At 40.9% G+C, this 19,076-nt stretch overlaps 1 protein-coding gene across 1 annotated transcript in view; it reads right to left on the bottom strand.

The window, feature by feature from the left end:
* Window positions 1–575: 575 nt before the first annotated feature.
* Window positions 576–19,076, bottom strand: part of marco (macrophage receptor with collagenous structure) — a 28,047-nt gene continuing 9,546 nt past the window's right edge. Inside the window, exons 6-11 of the mRNA XM_080902825.1 lie at window positions 14,750–14,821; window positions 9,593–9,661; window positions 3,639–3,674; window positions 2,290–2,343; window positions 1,616–1,780; window positions 576–1,086 (exon numbers count right to left, since the gene is read on the bottom strand). Of these exons, the coding sequence (XP_080758951.1) occupies window positions 956–1,086; window positions 1,616–1,780; window positions 2,290–2,343; window positions 3,639–3,674; window positions 9,593–9,661; window positions 14,750–14,821 (527 nt within the window). The 3' untranslated portion in view covers window positions 576–955. The remainder of the gene's footprint in view (window positions 1,087–1,615; window positions 1,781–2,289; window positions 2,344–3,638; window positions 3,675–9,592; window positions 9,662–14,749; window positions 14,822–19,076) is intronic.

The raw sequence follows: 19,076 nt of genomic DNA, 5'->3' as shown, positions 1-19,076 counted from the left end.
TCATTGTAGCCATTAATCCTGACTTTTGTTTTATTCATTTTTGTTTTTTGTAGGTTAAAGTGTTTAATATATTGTGCTCCTGATTTAATGTTGCTGATCAGTTTGAATTCATTATTATTATTATTATTTATTGAGTTTGATCAATTTTATTTTTCAAGTCGGTCAAAAAATGTTCAAAGTTTAAGTAAGGATTTAATTTCTTTTTTTATTTCAGGCAAATTGTTGCAATTTTTTCTCTTACAGACTAAAAAACAATGTTAATAAAGTTATTTTTTGTTGTAAGTTGATCTACAGTGTATTTCTTTCTTTTTTGTGTCTTTAATGTAAATAAGGATAAAGTGTTAAAGCGAGGTGTACATATAACAATTTTATAGACAAATGATACTATTTATAGTTGTGGGGGGCGCAAAATGTTTTTTTCTTCCCGGGGGGGCATAAGAGAAGTCAGTAAGAAGCATTGGTTTAAGCTAATATGTTAAATATTGACATTAAAATGAAATGAATAAAATATATTGTGTGAATATATAATTAGACTGAGATGTGAACACCATTAGTCTCAGTACTGCTCCCAGGTCAGTGAGCTGTGTATCGATGTGTTTGACAGTGGTGTGAGTATCCAGAGCCACCTCACAGTACAAAGTGCAGTATTTAGTGGGGTGTAGCTGCAAGGTCACAGATTGCAAGCAATTACAAACACCAGTCTGAGTTAATTTATCAGGAATATTTTATAGTGATCTACAAGGAAAATTACTGTTACGTCATTAATGTGCAGGCTTTTGTATAGTACTGAATCACAAGCTCATAACAGGTTTTTAAAGCTCAATCATTAAAGTCAGTTTTGAGCAAAACAGTGAAGTAAAATGTGTAATATTTCCTGTGATATATACTGAACACTGAGTTTCTGAAAACATTTTGTTGCTCTTGATTCCACGAGAGCAGCGATTCCGTCTTCAGTCTACAGACAGTGTAACCCAGCGTCTTCATTGTGGTTGCAGTCATTAACACCGATTTTACCTTGAGGGCAATCAAAGATATTGTCCTCGGCTCCTGTGCACCGCAGCTCGTCCAGCCAGATCTCGCCAGACCCTACAGAAGGAAAGAAGTGTTAGAGCAGACTGGTGTTGTGCTGTTTTTCTCTGACCCAGTGTTTTAGGCTTATGAACTATGAGTTTTTGTGAGTGGGCTCTTTTTTATTTGACAGATTTTTATCAGCCAAAATAAAGGCTTACTTTCGTTTTCTTCACTTTGTCTCTGTGCATCTTCATAAAGGTTCTTTATCTTGTGATACTATGACATAAACCACCTGCTTGCATTGACAGTCCCTATGTTTACTTTTTTAATATACTTTTAGTTCCTATAAATTCTGTGCTACACTTACAACCTGTGCACACATTTTACATTCACCTGGAATTAGATGTGGCTTTATGAATTTATGTTATATTTTATGAGATTTCCTACTATTTGACCATAAAAAGTCAACATCTTATTATTTAATTTCTTTGAAATTTGGGAATAGCATTTTAAATAAATTACATAAATAAATAAATAAATAAAATAAGGTTCTAGCAGTAAGATTGAGATTCATTGAAAACAGATGACAGAGTGGGCTTGGTACCTGGGGCGGCAATAAAGGTGGAATGGACAGTCTGGAAGCCCAGCATCTTACAGATCACCAAGCCATCCACACGGTCAAATCTGTCATCACACACAGTGCCCCAGATATTGTTGTGCTTCACTTCCACTCGTCCTTGGTTTTTTCCTGGCACAAGACGCACAGTCACTGTGGTGGACAAAGTTGAGGTGACAAGATTAACAGTGGGTTTTTGTTGTTACTGGAATCATTGTTGTTATGAAAGAGATCAGGATGGTTAACAATGGTAAAAATGTCCCTGTGAGACATTTAGTTGGTTTGCATTTCATAAATGACAAATCTGGAAATGCTAACTGACAAACACGCTGCATTTTCTGTGACTACTTCACAAAAAGCCAACTTGTGTTCTGGCGATTAAATATTTCTGCTGTGAGATTTACTTACCTGGATGACTGAGCATGCATCAAGATATTTCTGCTGTGATATAGCAGCCATACTTGTTGAATCACTATGTGCTGCATGCTATTTTCATCAGTACAAATCTAATAACAAAACACTCTAAGGCTTTTATTTTCTCTCTGTCAAAAATGGTTAATGTCCCTTTAGACATTAGAATACCTTTAATACATTTTTTAATGTTTAACATCTGAGGTTTCTGAAGCTATCGCTGCTCTCAGGTCAGCATGAAGTGCACTTACACTCTGTTCCCATCTCTCCCTTCTCTCCTTTGGTACCTGGTGGCCCAGGAAGACCTGTGGAGAAAAGATTAAAGCTGACATATGAAATTACAGTAGGCCCATCATTTATTAGACAAAGACATATTTCTCCCAGTTTTGCTTTTGTACACCACTACAATAGATTTTATATCACGATGAATATTTGACTGCAGTGCAGACTTGCAACTTAAATTCAAAAGGTTTTACAAATCTTTGCATTATACACTGTCCCCTACAGAAAACAGCTGAAGTGCATGATGACAGAAAACAAACATCTACAACATCTAAGTCAACAAGGTGTCAGTCATGGACCCAAATGTATCTATCACAAACAGACTGAAGCTTATACATAATTTTATTAAGGAAGATCTACAATCAAACATCTGTCTGCTTCCTGGGCGCTTGGCGCCTAATTTGTGCTTTCATCACTTCCACTTTCCCACACTTTCAAGCTCATTGCTGACATCACAGCTCTAGTTCAGTCATATTTCTGCCTGCCTTCTTCAAGCCAATCAGCCTCCAATCTGCTTACTGGTCATCTGTCATTATGTTCAATTCATTATAAAGATCTTTGTTTACTGAACTGGCTCTCACATTAAACTTCCCTGTATGAGATATCTCTTATAGATGTTGCCTAGTGGAACTTTTCTAACAAAACCAGCTCTTTTTGTGGAATATGTAACCCCCAGAAAAAGTAAGGAAAAACTAAGCTTCCAGTGTGTGAGAGAAACAAGACTCCAAGTCATATTTTCTCCATCTTTTATGGAAGCCCGTTTCCACTACAAAAAAAAATAATAACACGTATCCATAACTCAAAATTTTGAGCTACTTTCTTTAAATTTCGACTTATTAACTTGAAATTTCAAGAAACATAGCTCGAAATTTCAAGTTACTTTTCTCAAAACTTTGAGTTAGCTCTGCCAATCAGTAATCAACGTGAATGAGGTCACTTTCTTGTTACCCGGAAGCATATGGTGCAGACTAACGCGCAAAACCGGATCGCAACAAATTGGCGCTTTAGCGAGTGCGTTTGCTGATAGTAACACCATGTGATTCAGCCAATAACACAAGGATTTTATCATTTTTGAAGCCAAGCTGAAAATACTCAGCAATCTGTGCATTCATGACTGGATGTAATACCGGTAGCTTACCTGAGGGCTTCAGCTTCCGGGTAACAAGGAAATGACGTCATTCACGTAGATTACTGATTGGCAGCGCTAACTCGAAATTTTGAGTTAACAAGTCGAAATTTTGAGAAAATAAGTCGAAGTTTTGAGTTATGGATCCTTTTTTTAGTCGTGGAAACGGGCTTGTTGATTAAATGTGCTTACCTTGTGTTCCATTGTAACCACTTGGCCCTCTAGGACCTGTCGTGAAAATGACAAAATGAAATCTCATGAAAGAGAAAAACACAAACAGCACAAACATATAAGAATATGGATTGGTATGGGTTTAACAAATACTGTTTTAAAACACTGTTTCACATTAGTCACACTGTACACACACGGTATTCACAGCACTTCACTTGTTCCACATTGTGTCATGTCAGAGACTTTTTCCAAAATAGCGTGAATTCATTTTTCGCCTGATCATTCTTCACAGTTTCCCACAATGACAAAGTTTTAAAAAAGTCTGAAAGTTTCAAATTCTCACAAATTTATTAAAAATAAAGACATAACAAAACATATGTATTAACGCTGAAAACTGACCTCAGGTGCATCCTGTTTCCCCTGATAATTTGTCAGCTGTTACAACTTGAAAGTTTTAAATTTAGTTGGTTGGACATGATTGGGAAAAGTACATGTCTGTCTAAGGTCCCACAGTTGACAGTGCAGGTTAGAGTGCAAACCAAGCCATGAAGTCCAAGCACTTGTCTGTAGACCTCTGAGACAGGATTGTGTCGAGGCACAGATCTGGGAACGAGTACGGAAGAATTTCTGCACCACGGAAGGTCCCAGTGAGAACAGTGGTCTCGATCATCCATAAAGACTTTTGCAACCACCATGACTCTTCTCAGAGCTGGAATCCTGATCAGTCTGAGTAATTGGGATTGGTGGGCCTTAGTCAGGGACAACACAATGGCCAAGAAGCCAATGATCACTTTACCAAACATCATGTGATGGTATTTCTGCAGCAGGAACTGGGACACTAGTCATGGTCAAGGGAAAGATGAATGCAGTGATGGACACATTCATGATGAAAACCAGCTTCAGTGCACTCTGGACCTTGACTTAGTCAAAGGTCTCCCAACAAAACAACGGCCTCCACACGGCCAAGATAACAAAGGAGTGGCTTCAGGACCACCTGTGAACGTCCTTGAGTGACTCAGCCAGAGCCCAGACTTGAACCCACTGAATATCTCTGGAGAGATCTGATAATAGCTGTGCACTAACACTTCCCATCATGCCCAGTAGAGCCCGAGAGGATCTACTAAGAAGACTGGGAGAAACTGCCCAAAAAAGTGTGCCAAGCATGAAGCATTATACTTAAAAGACTTGCGACAGTTCTGCCAAAGTTACACCAGAAAATGTATTCAGCAAAGGCTGTGAATGTTTATGCACGTGTTATATTTTTGTTTTTTATTTTTAATAAATTTGCAAGAATTGCAAGAAAACTTTTGTCACTTTGTCTTATTGGGTATTGAGTGTAGAACTTTGAGGTGAAAATGAATTTAATTCATTATGGAATAAGGCAATAACTTGTCAAAATACAGCACAAGTGACACGCTGTGATTATTTTTTTGATACTTTGATTAGTTGATTAGAATGGTTTATTTGAAGAGTTTCAGTCAGGTTTCAGAGCTCATCACAGCACAGAAACAGCTTTAGTGAAGGTTACAAATGATCTTCTTATGGCCTCTGACAGTGGACTCATCTCTGTGCTTGTCCTGCTAGACCTCAGTGCAGCGTTCGATACTGTCGACCATAATATCCTATTAGAGCGATTAGAACATGCTGTAGGTATTACAGGTACTGCACTGCAGTGGTTTGTATCATATCTATCTAATAGACTCCAGTTTGTAAGATAAGATAAGATAAGATAAGATAAGATAAGATAAGATAACCTTTATTAGTCCCACACGTGGGAAATTTGTTTTGTCACAGCAGGAAGTGGACAGTGCAAAAGTTATGAGGCAAAAATTAGAATACAATAAGAATAAATACAGTACACAACTGTACAGAATAGAATAAAATAAAATACTATATACAGTAGAATAAAATAAAATAAATATACAATAAGATAAAATAGAATACAAATACAAATACTATATACAACTGAGTAAAAATACAACGATGACAGAAAGGATTATTGCACTTAGTATTATTGCATATGCATGGATGTGTGTGCTTGATCAGTTAAAGTCTTTATTATGGAGTCTGACAGCAGTGGGGAGGAAAGACCTGCGAAATCTCTCCGTCCCACACCGTGGGTGCCGCAGTCTCCCACTGAAGGAGCTGCTCAGTGCTGTCACAGTCTGCTGCATGGGGTGGGAGATGTTGTCCAACAGGGATGACAGCTTAGCCGCCGTTCTCCTGTCACTCACCACCTCCACTGGGTCCAGAGGGCATCCTAGAACAGAGCTGGCCCTTCGGATCACCCTGTTCAGTCTCTTCCTGTCCCCAGCAGAGATGCTGCCGCCCCAGCAGACCACGCCATAAAAGATAGCAGAAGCCACAACAGAGTCATAGAATTTCTTCAGGAGTGGGCCCTCCACTCCAAACGACCTGAGTCTCCGCAGCAGGTACAGCCTGCTCTGCCCTTTCCTGTAGAGGGCGTCTGAGTTATGAGTCCAGTCCAGTCTATTGTTCAGATGAACACCAAGGTACCTGTAGCTGTCCACAGCCTCAATGTCCATACCTTGGATGTTCAGTGGTTGCAGTGGAGAATGCTTGTGCCTGCGGAAGTCTACCACCAGTTCCTTGGTTTTACTGGTGTTGATCTGGAGGTAGTTCAGCTGGCACCAGTCCACAAAGTCTTGGGTCAGACCTCTGTACTCCTTGTCGTCCCCATCAGTGATGAGGCCGACTATTGCAGAGTCATCAGAGAACTTCTGCAGGAAGCACTGGGTGGAATTGTGGGAGAAGTCTGCAGTGTAGATGGTGAAGAGGAACGGAGCCAGAACCGTTCCCTGTGGGGCCCCCGTACTGCAGACGACCCTGTCCGACACACAGCCCTGAGTCCTCACATACTGTGGTCGGTCGGTGAGGTAGTCCAGGATCCAGGTAGTGAGGTGATGGTCCACTCCAGAGTTCTCCAGCTTGTCCTTCAGAACCGAGGGAAGAATGGTGTTGAAGGCACTGGAGAAATCAAAGAACATGATTCTCACAGTGCTTCCAGCGGTCTCCAGGTGTGCATGTAAATGGAGAGTCCTCTTCACACACTGAGGTTAATTATGGAGTTCCACAGGGTTCAGTGCTAGGACCAATTCTGTTTACATTATACATGCTTCCCTTAGGCAGCATCATTAGAAGACATAACATACATTTACACTGCTGTGCAGATGACACCCAGCTCTATCTGTCCATGAAGCCAGATAACACACACCAATTAGTTAAACTGCAGGAACGTCTTAAAGACATAAAGACCTGGATGGCCGCTAACTTTCTGCTTCTTAATTCAGATCAAACTGAGGTTATTGTACTCGGCCCTGAAAATCTTAGAAATATGGTATCTAACCAGATTCTTCCTCTGGATGGCATTACCTTGGCCTCCAGTAACACTGTGAGGAACCTTGGAGTCATTTTTGACCAGGACATGTCCTTCAAAGCACATATTAAACAAATATGTAAGACTGCTTTCTTCCATTTGCGCAACATCTCTAAAATTAGAAATATCCTGTCTCAGAGTGACGCTGAAAAACTAGTTCATGCATTTATTACTTCCAGGCTGGACGACTGTAATTCATTATTATCAGGAAGTCCTAGAAACTCCCTGAAAAGCCTTCAGCTGATCCAAAATGCTGCAGCAAGAGTCCTGACAGGGACTAGAAAGGGAGAGCATATTTCCCCTGTTTTGGCTTCCTGTTAAATCCAGAATTGAATTCAAAATCCTGCTGCTCACATACAAGGTCTTAAATAATCAGGCCCCATCTTATCTTAATGACCTTGTAGTACCATATCACCCTATTAGAGCACTTCGCTCTCGCTCTGCAGGCCTACTTGTTGTTCCTAGAGTATTTAAAAGTAGAATGGGAGGGAGAGCCTTCAGTTTTCAGGCCCCTCTTCTGTGGAACCAGCTTCCAGTTTGGATTCGGGAGACAGACACTATCTCTACTTTCAAGATTAGGCTTCAAACTTTCCTTTTTGCTAAAGCATATAGTTAGGGCTGGACCAGGTGATCCTGAATCCTCCCTTAGTTATGCTGCAATAGACGTAGGCTGCCGGGGGATTCCCATGATGCATTGAGTTTTTCCTTTCCAGCCACCTTTCTCACTCACTATGTGTTAACAGACCTCTCTGCATTGAATCATATCTGTTATTAACCTCTGTCTCTCTTCCACAGCATGTCTTTATCCTGTCTTCCTTCTCTCACCCGAACCGGTCGCAGCAGATGGCCCCGCCCCTCCCTGAGCCTGGTTCTGCCGGAGGTTTCTTCCTGTTAAAAGGGAGTTTTTCCTTCCCACTGTCGCCAAAGTGCTTGCTCATTGGGGGTCATATGATTGTTGGGTTTTTCTCTGTATCTATGAAGCGCCTTGAGGCGACTTTTGTTGCGATTTGGCGCTATATAAATAAAATTGAATTGAATTGAATTGAATAGTCAGTAAGACTAAAACAATGACGTATACAGTAAATGCAAAGTATTTCCATTTTCAAATAAGGTTTGCTGTGACCTACAAAGAAAAGAAGAGGGATGAAGTCCAAATTGCCCTCAGTGTATCCACCAGTGTTCTGAGTGCTCAGTTAGGCTAGAAAAGCCTTAAATAATTTTCAGTCCGTTTATTTCTGGATTTGTGTACACATTCAGTTTTGTGTACACATTCAGTTTTGTGTATACATTCAGTTTTGTGTACACATTCAGTTTTGTGTACACATTCAGTTTTGTGTACACATTCAGTTTTGTGTATACGTTCAAGACAATATATTTCTGAAGGTGGTATTGACATAAAATTCTCACCAGAGAATCAGTAACAACAGTAACAACCCATCCTATCCATACATGCACAGAAATCAAACCATATGTGTCCATAAATTATGTGTAATAATGAGAATTGACACAGGGAGAAAGTATTGAACGGATTAACAAAGGGAGGTGCATAAAGGCATGTAAAGTCATAACGGACATCTTGCAAAACTGCAGGATTGATCACTCTGCGAGCCAAATTCACCAAATCAGCTCCATCTCTGTGTGCTTCAGGACCAGTTTCCCATCAAAAATCTCTATTATCTGCCTTATTTACTTGTTTATTACGCACCAGTTGTGTACAGTGCTGCTGGCTGCTGTTTTTCTGTTTTCCTAAAATGACTTCTGACAAGAAAGCCTCATTCCTGCTATTCACTACAAAAAAATTTAACCTTTTATTGGTAGTGAATTATGCCAAATTGCTAAACGCATAGCTATGTTTCTAATAAAACCTCTGTAACTTTGTGAAAAACAAGGTTTCTGATTTTCACTTTCTAATATAAATATTTATTTTGTTTCTTTTTCTTTATCATGTAGAAAAACTGTTAAATATGAAACTTCTTTACACTGACAGAAAGGGGAGATTCACCGGTCCGACCGCTTAGATGGGTCGTACGTGGCCTGCAATGTAAAATGAGTTCGACAGCCCTGGCCTAGGCGGTGGCACCATAACTGCCATTAGTGATTGGGATGAAAACCAGGGATCCATTGTCAGCCCCTACGCTGGTGCAGTCGGTCACCCAGGACCGGAATATATCTAGGGACAATGCTGGAATATCTAGGAAGCATATCCTCGGCTTGTGGCCTTCATCAGGACCCTGATGAAGGCCACAAGCCGAAACATCTATTATTAAAGTTGTTCATCTTCCCTCAAGTGTTGCTGGAGTTTCTGCTTTGTGAATTCTTTTATCCTCTCCATGCACCTTGGAAGCAGGTGAAGTTGTGCCAGAAAATTCTTTTTGCCTTAAAGAAAACTTTGACATATTTAAACGATGCCTTCTCTGTGCGGTTAATGAATGGTGAAATAAAAAATGTCATATAGTCTTTTACAAGTCAACAAGTGCAGAGAAAGAGGATGATTGGTCGCCCTAGTGTATAATCTGCTTCAGTTTGAGTTTGAGTGAATCCTCAACACGGCTGCAATGAATTTAACCAAAAACCTTACCTGGACTGCCAGGGTCACCTTTCTCTCCCTTTGCACCTGGTCCTTGATCCCCAGGTGGACCCCTAGGACCTGCATTTGTAAAGACAACAATGGTGATTTTAAAATGTCTGTTTAACTTTTATGGGAGCAAATTTTAACTCGTAAATGTAAATTAACAAAAGACAGACATCCCAACCAGTTTCCTCTTATCTAAGGGTGACATTTGTAGTCACCTTTCAGAAGAACACCAAAGCCGTGAAACATCCAAATAACACAAACTTACATACATTGTTTCAGCTGACGATCTTAGCAGCTGCTCACAATGAATAGCCTTTCTGCAGGACAGGTTTATGGCCAGATGAGACAAAAACTGAACCATCTGGCCTCTGTTACATGCAATGGGGATGTGCAGGTGAGGTGCTGTTTCTCTTCCTCTGCTGCTCATTTTTCCCAGCCTGCACCTGGACTCACTGAGCAGTTAGCCATAAAACATTATAAAGTCTGTTTGAGGTCCACTTGCAATTTTCTCTGCTCTCTAGAGTCTGAGATTCTGCTGAGCAGAATGGAAAGACACAGTCGTTTTGACAGTTTCGGGAACAGTGTAGATGTTTTTTTGCTGCTACTAGTGAAGGCTGGCCGGCCACAGAAGTGCGTCTGGTTGTTGGTTGTGTTGTTTTTTCCTTTAGACAGGTTAGTTTGTGTTGTGACTTTTCTCTTTCTGTTCTCTTATTGATATAATGATCTTGTCTGCATTCAGGGTCCAATCCCGCCCTGACTGTTCATGACAGTTAGGGCTTTTAAAATGAAGCATATTATTTATACCTTGATGATGGTGATAACATCTGGCTCTGGAGCTGTTTGGCTGCCAGTGGTACCGGTACATTGCACAAAGTTGTTAGAATAATGAAGAACGACAATGATTTCCAAATTCTTCAACATAACCTCCAATCTAAGCTAGACGGTTAAAACTTGTTGTGTTTTCCGGCACATTTGCATAATGACTGAAGCTGGTACCACTGACTAACAATGGATGTCAGTTTCAAGTACCTTGGTGTCACAGAGGGAAACCAAACTGCTCGGAAAGTCTCAACCACAAAATACCTGCAGAGCGTAAGAAACATCCTGAGGAGTCAGCTGAATCGGAAGAACAAGTAGAGGAAGAAGGCTGTAGGGATCGATGTAGTGATACCAAGTGGTAGCAACACCAGGAAGAAGGAATGTGAGAAGCTCGAGGAATACCGAGAGCTCACAGAGGAGCCAGAGAAGAAGTGGAAGGTGAAGGCTGCCTTCCAGTCGAGAAAGGTTGGACTGAGAGAATGAAGCCCTCCCTGCTCGCCTCTTATTAAGTCTGAGAGGGTAAAAAGACATCTGGCCTTTTAAGTTTAAAGTGATACAGAGTGCTAAACAAAGTTCATGTGTGCAAATTGAAGCTATAGTCAAAGATATAAGGAAGAGGAAGGAAGGCTCTTTTTATTATAAATTGTTTGAAGTGAGTTTGACTCTGGCCGTCGTTTTAGAGAACCTGTGAGGAAGAACAAGAGACTCCAGGTTTCTTTTATCCCAACTGCAACCCGTCTCCTTAATGGCAAATAACTGTCTTGTGGCTTTTTATCATTGTTTTGTTTATTCTTATTGCTTCCCCTTGTGGGACAATAAAGTATTGAATTGAATATGTCTAATTAACATGCTGAATGAGATATGCAGTTTGAGTAATAAAAATAATTCTAATGTCTAGACTTTGTGTGTGTGTAGACATGCTGTTGCTCTCCTTGTGTCTCATCGTTTGCCTCCCTGTGTCATGGTCCTGGGTCATTTTGACCCAGTGTTCTTAGTTTTCCTGTGGTTTTGTATTTTGTTCCTTATGTTCATTGGATTGTTTGGTTTGGTATTTGGATCCCCCCTGTGTCCATGCTGTTATTGTGGTGTTTGTTCTGGTACCGTGTTCCCGTCCTTTGTGTTCTGTGTTCTCCTCATCCCCTCGTGTATTCATCCTTGTTCTCTGCCTCTCTCTCTGTGCCCATCTCTGTGTACTGTGTTGTGTTCAAGGTCCACATCTTGGTGTCAGTATTTTCAGGTTCGTGTCCTCCCCGCTCTGTCACGAGTAATTGTCCTCAGCTGCGTTCCCCGTGTGTTCCCACTTCCCTCATTACCTTCTGTGTATTTATGTCAAAGTGTCCCTTTGTTCCGTGTTGCGTCGTCCCTCTAGGTTGTGTGCATTTACCGTGTCTTCCCAGCGCCTCAGCTTTAGTTGCTCCCAGTATAGTTGACTTCTTATGTTCCTGTTAATAAACACCTGCCTTTGAGTTCATCCCCGTGTGTCTAGAGCCGTGCATTTTGGGTCCTCTCTTGCCTTCACACAGCCGCCGCATGACACCCTGCTTGTTTATCTCCATTGCTGTATCCGGCTGTACAGTGGGCCAAAAAAGTATTTAGTCAGCCACCGATTGTGCAAGTTCCCCCACTTAAAATGATGACAGAGGTCAGTAATTTGCACCAGAGGTACACTTCAACTGTGAGAGACAGAATGTGAAAAAAAAATCCATGAATTCACATGGTAGGATTTGTAAAGAATTTATTCGTAAATTAGGGTGGAAAATAAGTATTTGGTCACCTCAAACCAGGAAAATCTCTGGCTCTCACAGACCTGTAACGTCTTCTGTAAGAAGCTTTTCTGTCCCCCACTCGTTACCTGTATGGATGGCACCTGTTTGAACTCATCATCTGTATAAAAGACACCTGTCCACAGCCTCAAACAGTCAGACTCCAAACTCTGCCATGGCCAAGACCAAAGAGCTTTCGAAGGACACCAGGAAAAGTATTGTAGACCTGCACCAGACTGGGAAGAGTGAATCTACAATAGGCAAGCAGCTTGGTGTGAAAAAATCAACTGTGGGAGCAATCATCAGAAAATGGAAGACATACAAGACCACTGATAATCTCCCTCGATCTGGGGCTCCACGCAAGATCTCATCCCGTGGGGTCAAAATGATCATGAGAACGGTGAGCAAAGATCCCAGAACCACACGGGGGGACCTGGTGAATGACCTGCAGAGAGCTGGGACCAAAGTAACAAAGGTCACCATCAGTAACACACTACAACGGCAGGGAATCAAATCCCGCAGTGCCAGACGTGTTCCGCTGCTGAAGCCAGTGCATGTCCAGGCCCGTCTGAAGTTTGCCAGAGAGCACATGGATGATACAGCAGAGGATTGGGAGAATGTCATGTGGTCAGATGAAACCAAAGTAGAACTTTTTGGTATAAACTCAACTCGTCGTGTTTGGAGGAAGAAGAATACTGAGTTGCATCCCAAGAACACCATACCTACTGTGAAGCATGGGGGTGGAAACATCATGCTATGGGGCTGTTTTTCTGCCAAGGGGACAGGACGACTGATCCGTGTTAAGGACAGAATGAATGGGGCCATGTATCGTGAGATTTTGAGCCAAAACCTCCTTCCATCAGTGAGAACTTTGAAGATGAAACGAGGCTGGGTCTTCCAACATGACAATGATCCAAAACACACCGCCCGGGCAACAAAGGAGTGGCTCCGTAAGAAGCATTTGAAAGTCCTGGAGTGGCCTAGCCAGTCTCCAGACCTCAACCCCATAGAAAATCTGTGGCGGGAGTTTAAAGTCCGTGTTGCTCGGCGACAGCCCCAAAACATCACTGCTCTCGAGAAGATCTGCATGGAGGAATGGGCCAAAATACCAGCTACTGTGTGTGCAAACCTGGTAAAGACCTATAGTAAACGTTTGACCTCTGTTATTGCCAACAAAGGTTATGTTACAAAGTATTGAGTTGTATTTTTGTTATTGACCAAATACTTATTTTCCACCCTGATTTACCAATAAATTCTTTACAAATCCTACCATGTGGATTCATGGATTTTTTTTTCCACATTCTGTCTCTCACAGTTGAAGTGTACCTCTGGTGCAAATTACTGACCTCTGTCATCATTTTAGGTGGGGGAACTTGCACAATCGGTGGCTGACTAAATACTTTTTTGCCCCACTGTATGTCTTAAGTCTCAGTGTTTCCTGTTCATTCTCTCGTCCTGTGTTCAGTGTGCTAAGTTTTGCTTCCCCTGTCTCATCACATCTTGTTCACTCCAGCTGTTTCCACTTCCCTCGTCATCCCTCAGCGTATTTATTGTCTCTCCCTCAGTCTGTAAATCTTCTGTCCTCCCTCGTGTCTCCATGTCCTCTCATTCTTTCCATGTGTTTCAGGTATTTTGTATTTAGTTTTTTTATGGTTGGCTCTTCGTTTAATTTTGTTTCTCTGTTTTGTTCTTGTTCATTATCAGCCACAATAAACGGCTCGTTTTTTTCCAGAAGCTCAAACATACATTTGTGCTTCTGAACTGGCTAAATACAAGACTGTGCATGAGGATTATGTATATGAAACTACTTTTTGAAAGACTCCCTCAGACTATTCATTTATTCATGACCTGCATTCTCTGAGACTGTTTTTGTGTTCAAAGATGAATTCTCATGCTTCTCATTCAGAAAGGGTTTATGAAGCAGCACAGCCTGAAACGATCATTGGTGTAAGTCAGTCAGTTAAGGCAGAGATGGGTTGTGCACCCACACCTGCTCCTAGGGTGGCCAAGGTCCCCCCATTCCCTGCAGCTGTACTAGTTTCTCGGGGGACACTGGCTAGGACCCAGCTGGCACCAGCTCCTGCTTCGAGGGCAGCTGGGCTCCTGCCTACCCCTGCACCCATACCAGTGCCTCAGGTTTGGGAGGCTGGGGCTCAGCCAATCGCGTTTCCTGGTCTCAAATCAGTTAGGGCCCTGCTGGTTTCCGCTCCAGTACCTGGTTCTCAGGTAGAGACAGCGGGTGCCAGATCATTGCTGATGCCACTCCAAGGTAAGGGCAGCCATGACCCAGCCTGCTCCTGCATCCGTTCCTACTCCTTGAGTGGGAGTGTCTGGTCTGCCCCGGCACCCATTCTCGTTCCCAAGGTGCTAAAATATTGTCGCCAACAGTACTGAATGTTGCACTGGGGTCGTGCTTTGATCTGTGAGATGATATCTCCAGTCTCCCCAGTACAGAAGCTGGTTGTAAAGGATGCACTGAAGCAACTTTGATAAGATTTCAGAGAATGTGAGCAGCTCTTACTATAGCTGCCACAGGGTGGACTGTATAGGCATATTAAACTCTACCATTTTCCAGTACCTGGCTCTCCTTGTTCTCCTTTGTCTCCCCTTTCACCCTTTGGTCCTGGAAGGCCGTTATCTCCATGGTCTCCTGGAAAGAAACATACCGGTATGTGATGGATTATAATATCTGATGACGCAAGCATGCAGAAAAAAAGCACACACGGCCAGTGCAGTTAGAAGATGACCACAAGACAAACCAATTTTATTACCGACTTTTACTCCACATCATATTTTTATAAAATGCATAAAATTTTGATTATAAAAAAGAAAGTGAAAATGTAAAGAACATTGCAGTTCTACACAGGACTTGTATTGTTGTTGTAGAAGTTGTGATCAGTTGGAATATCTTGTTAATTCTTTCTATTGTGAACTATTTTTAGTGTTGTTTTTCTATATTATTTATTATATTTACATACCAATATGCTATAAGCTATTCTATAAAAAAAAAACTATAAAATTCCGTTTTTTGAAAAATAAAAATACAAACTTGTTCCCTAAAAAAGTAATTTCATTTAAAGGCGATTTTCTAATTTTGGCACATTTTATATCAACGTAAAAGTAGAAAAATCTATTTCCTAGATAATCAAGTTGTTTCCACAACATATGATGATAGTTTGCAAAATCCATGAACTGCCAAAGTTAATGACTGAATAATCTTTCAAATACTTAATAAATTTAACGTCTATTTTTATTTTTGTTGACTGTATTACGGAAGAAACTTGTGCTGTAGAAGCTATGCAGATGCTACACATCAGGAAAACAAAGTCACCTCACCATGGTTTTCTGTTGAACCGATTTAAAATAGTAAGTTTGTGCTTGATATTAGTAACATGGTTTATTCAGCAAAATATACACTGTACCTAGACATTAGTGTTTAGATCAGTTATATTAACCCTGTAGTGTCACCACAGAAGTAAAAGAGCTGATATATTTTTTTAAGTTTACATCGATCACAAAATCGAGTGGGAGTTAGCGACTTCCACTTGGTCAAACAGCTGAACTCTCGTCTTGTCTCTCTATTCAGGAGATTCAACTTCACCGTAACTTATTGGTTGGGTATTAGAAATTGAAAAACGAATGCTCTGTCTGTGCAACTTTCTACCTCAGAAACAGCATGTCGAGAAAGGTGGGATCGACAGAGTCTGAATTTGCCGGCTTAGCTCATATTAAATTGGAGAGAGGTGATACCATCCAGCCTTTTATGTTTACAGTGATGCAAAGTGCTATGATAGTTTATCTGTATGTGCTTTTGCTAATAGTAAATCATTTTTATTCTTAATGAAAGATGTAATCAAAGTATAAGTCTAATTATCATGAAGAACTGCAGTTTGAGCAATAATGATTCCTGATATTCTGGTCTTTTCCTGTAATTTGATGCGCATGCTTGTATGTACACAACCCTCCACAACCCTCCACACCTAGCCCTGGAAAAAGAGCCATGTGTCTGTGTTGTCTTACAGTTTGGTTTTGTGTTTTTCTCATTTTTGCTATGTTAGATTACAAAATCAAGAGGATTTGGATTTCCACTGATTTCTGCAGGAAGACAACTTCCAAGGACTTGGCTGGATTACATCAACACAGAACAGAAATACTTTTCTTCAGCCTGAATTCTGCCCATTCTCTCCTCAACCTCTCTCCTCTCAAAATCAGCATTAGCTGAGTTGTGGACATTCTATTTTTCACCTTGTGAAACTGTAAAGGTAAAAGCCTGTTTATTATTGACATCAAATCACTCAGATGTCATAATAGCATTAAAAATGAACTCTGTAGTTTTTCAGGCTTAATCAGAGGCCAACCTGGCAACCAAATCTTCAGAGGATGCATGATCGACATCTGGAGGACTGCGAAGCTGTTAGCGCTTGATCACAAGAGATTTCAAACCACAGGAAAGTCACTGGGGTTATTAGAGGCAAGTAAACACACAGCACGTACATGCTATTGCTGTTTACTGTGGCTTAACCTGTCAAGGACAAAAATGTAAAAAAAATTCAAGCCTTGAAATCATAGCTTTCCTACTTTTTCTACAGTATGGAGTGACAGGTTGGTGAGTAGCACTGTTGCCTCAGAGCAAGAGTTCGAATCCACCAATTGGGCTTTCTGTGCATGTTTGCATGTTGTCCCTGCGTTTGTGGCCCTTTAGGTACATGCAGTTAGTAGGGTTAGGGTAAGGATGCTAAATGGTCCATAGGTGTGAATGGTTGTCTGTGGTCTCCTTGCTATAATAAAGCAATTGAATCACGTGGAAATTCATTGCATGATCATTTTTTTATGTTCATTCAAAGGTTGTTTTTTTTCTTTTCTTGAGTATAGGATCAGAGACTCCGACCTTTTAAACCGAGAGCAGGTTCCAGACCTTCCTGACACAGGGGTGCCTGATTGAGATCCACAAAAGCACATCAGCTAATGGGGCCAAAATGTCAGTAACGATGTACTTTGTATGTTATTATCACAACTTTCTTTCTCCAGATTTGACCAATCTCAGAAATGAACATGGAGGAAGATTTCATCAAGATGTAAAAGTAATAGAAACCAATATATGAGCACAGGGCTGGAGACAATTACATTTTGATATAGGTCCCGGTAGGTTTAGATATCTTTTTTCCCAATAAATGAAATTGCAATTTAAAACCTGCATTTCCTGTTCACTCAGGTTATCTTTGTCTAAAATGATGTGATGATTTGAAACATCGGAAACAAGTGAGTGCAACAGAAATACAAAAAGGTAAGAAATCAGGGAGCTGTCAAATACTTTGTCACCGCACAGAACGTGACTATTTTACACTAGCATCCCCAGGCTTCTACCTTTCTACCTATAAAACCCGAGAGCAGCCAAATGGCTGGTAGGCTTTTAGCTAAGCTTTAGCTTCAGCCAAGTGGAAGCTAAATTGGCTGTATCAAGCATGCACCGGGACGAAGGAAAGACGGGTGGACTTCCTGGTGGCGCTTGCAACAGAGTTGGCTCGCTCTCATGTAGCTGAGAAGAAGGCAAGAAAAGAACAGTTGCTTCGGACACAACCCTCCACACCTAGCCCTGGAAAAAGAGCCACGTGTCAGGTCAAACACAACTGCAAGAACAATCATGCCACTGTGCGATGTGTTCACTGCTACAGATACACATGTGGTAAATGCAGACTACAGATACCATGGCAGTGCCAGGATTGTGAGTGATTGCTGAAAATGTTGAATTGTACTCACTCACTTTTTATTATTATTTGTAAATATGTGTACAAATGGTTGTTTTTTTGTACTGTTTTTATCAATAAATCTCAGCAACAAAGGACATACACCCATGTGTGTTGATTTCTCCCTAAGATGGCAAACTGAAACACTCCAAGTTGGTGACTTTTGGAGATTTATTTCCCTGGATGATTGAGAATGCATCAAGATGAAACACAAAAGGAAGTGCACAGCTTTTAGCAGCTCCCCCACGCCCTCAATCACACACCCCCACTCCCCTCCCTCCAGAATTCCCAGGTAATAACCTAATATACATATGAATGACTAGCCAATTTAGCTTCCACTTGGCTGAAGCTAAAGCTTAGCTAAAAGCCATTTGGCTGCTCTCTGGGTTTTAAAGGTAGAGAAAAGCCAAATGGCAGTCCGTGGGGGTTTAAGTGTTTAGGTGACGGAACTTGTTTTTCATTCATCTCTGTGGACGTCTGAAGCACTTCAATAACAGGTAAATCTTGGGTATAAGTGCACTACACTTAAAACACTTCTTTTTACAGCACTCGCTTTACATCCTTTTTAATCATCCTTAATAAGATTCACTAATTAAAATTTTCAGTGCAGTAAAAAAGAAACATATTGACGCTTTAACCCCACAACTGGTCACAGCAGCTGCCTGAGAAGGCTTCATCTTCTCTCTGTACACCGATGCAAACTGTTTCTTCATCTTTTATCTTTCTCTAATATTCTACAGTCTTTACATAATGAAATGCACTGAGATAACGGCAATGAATTAAGAAAAAAAATGAATTAAATTGATGATTAACTGAGAATTATTATGTGAGGACTCGGGAAAATGAAGATGTTAGTGAATCAACAATCTGTCCTTAGTGTCCTTGTCTAGAGCCGAGTGGTTCACAGACAAATCAACCAACAAATAACCACAAAAAACCAACTAAATGTAATTATCATAAAATATAAGTTTGATCAAAGACTTTTTTTAGCAGAGAGCTTGAGGGCACGCAGAGTTTTATCTATTGGGAAATATATGCATTAGAGCTGGTTAATTTGTCAGTGTGAGTAAAAGTCCAGCCCTGATAGAGATTTCATGCAGCAAATGTCAGTGCACTACATTGTGAAGCTATGTGAAATAACGGCTGCAGCTCATCCATCAA

Source organism: Rhamphochromis sp. 'chilingali' (assembly GCF_963969265.1).
Source record: "Rhamphochromis sp. 'chilingali' genome assembly, chromosome: 14".
NCBI lineage: Eukaryota > Metazoa > Chordata > Actinopteri > Cichliformes > Cichlidae > Rhamphochromis > Rhamphochromis sp. 'chilingali'.
This window is presented reverse-complemented; position numbering and strand designations above follow the sequence as displayed.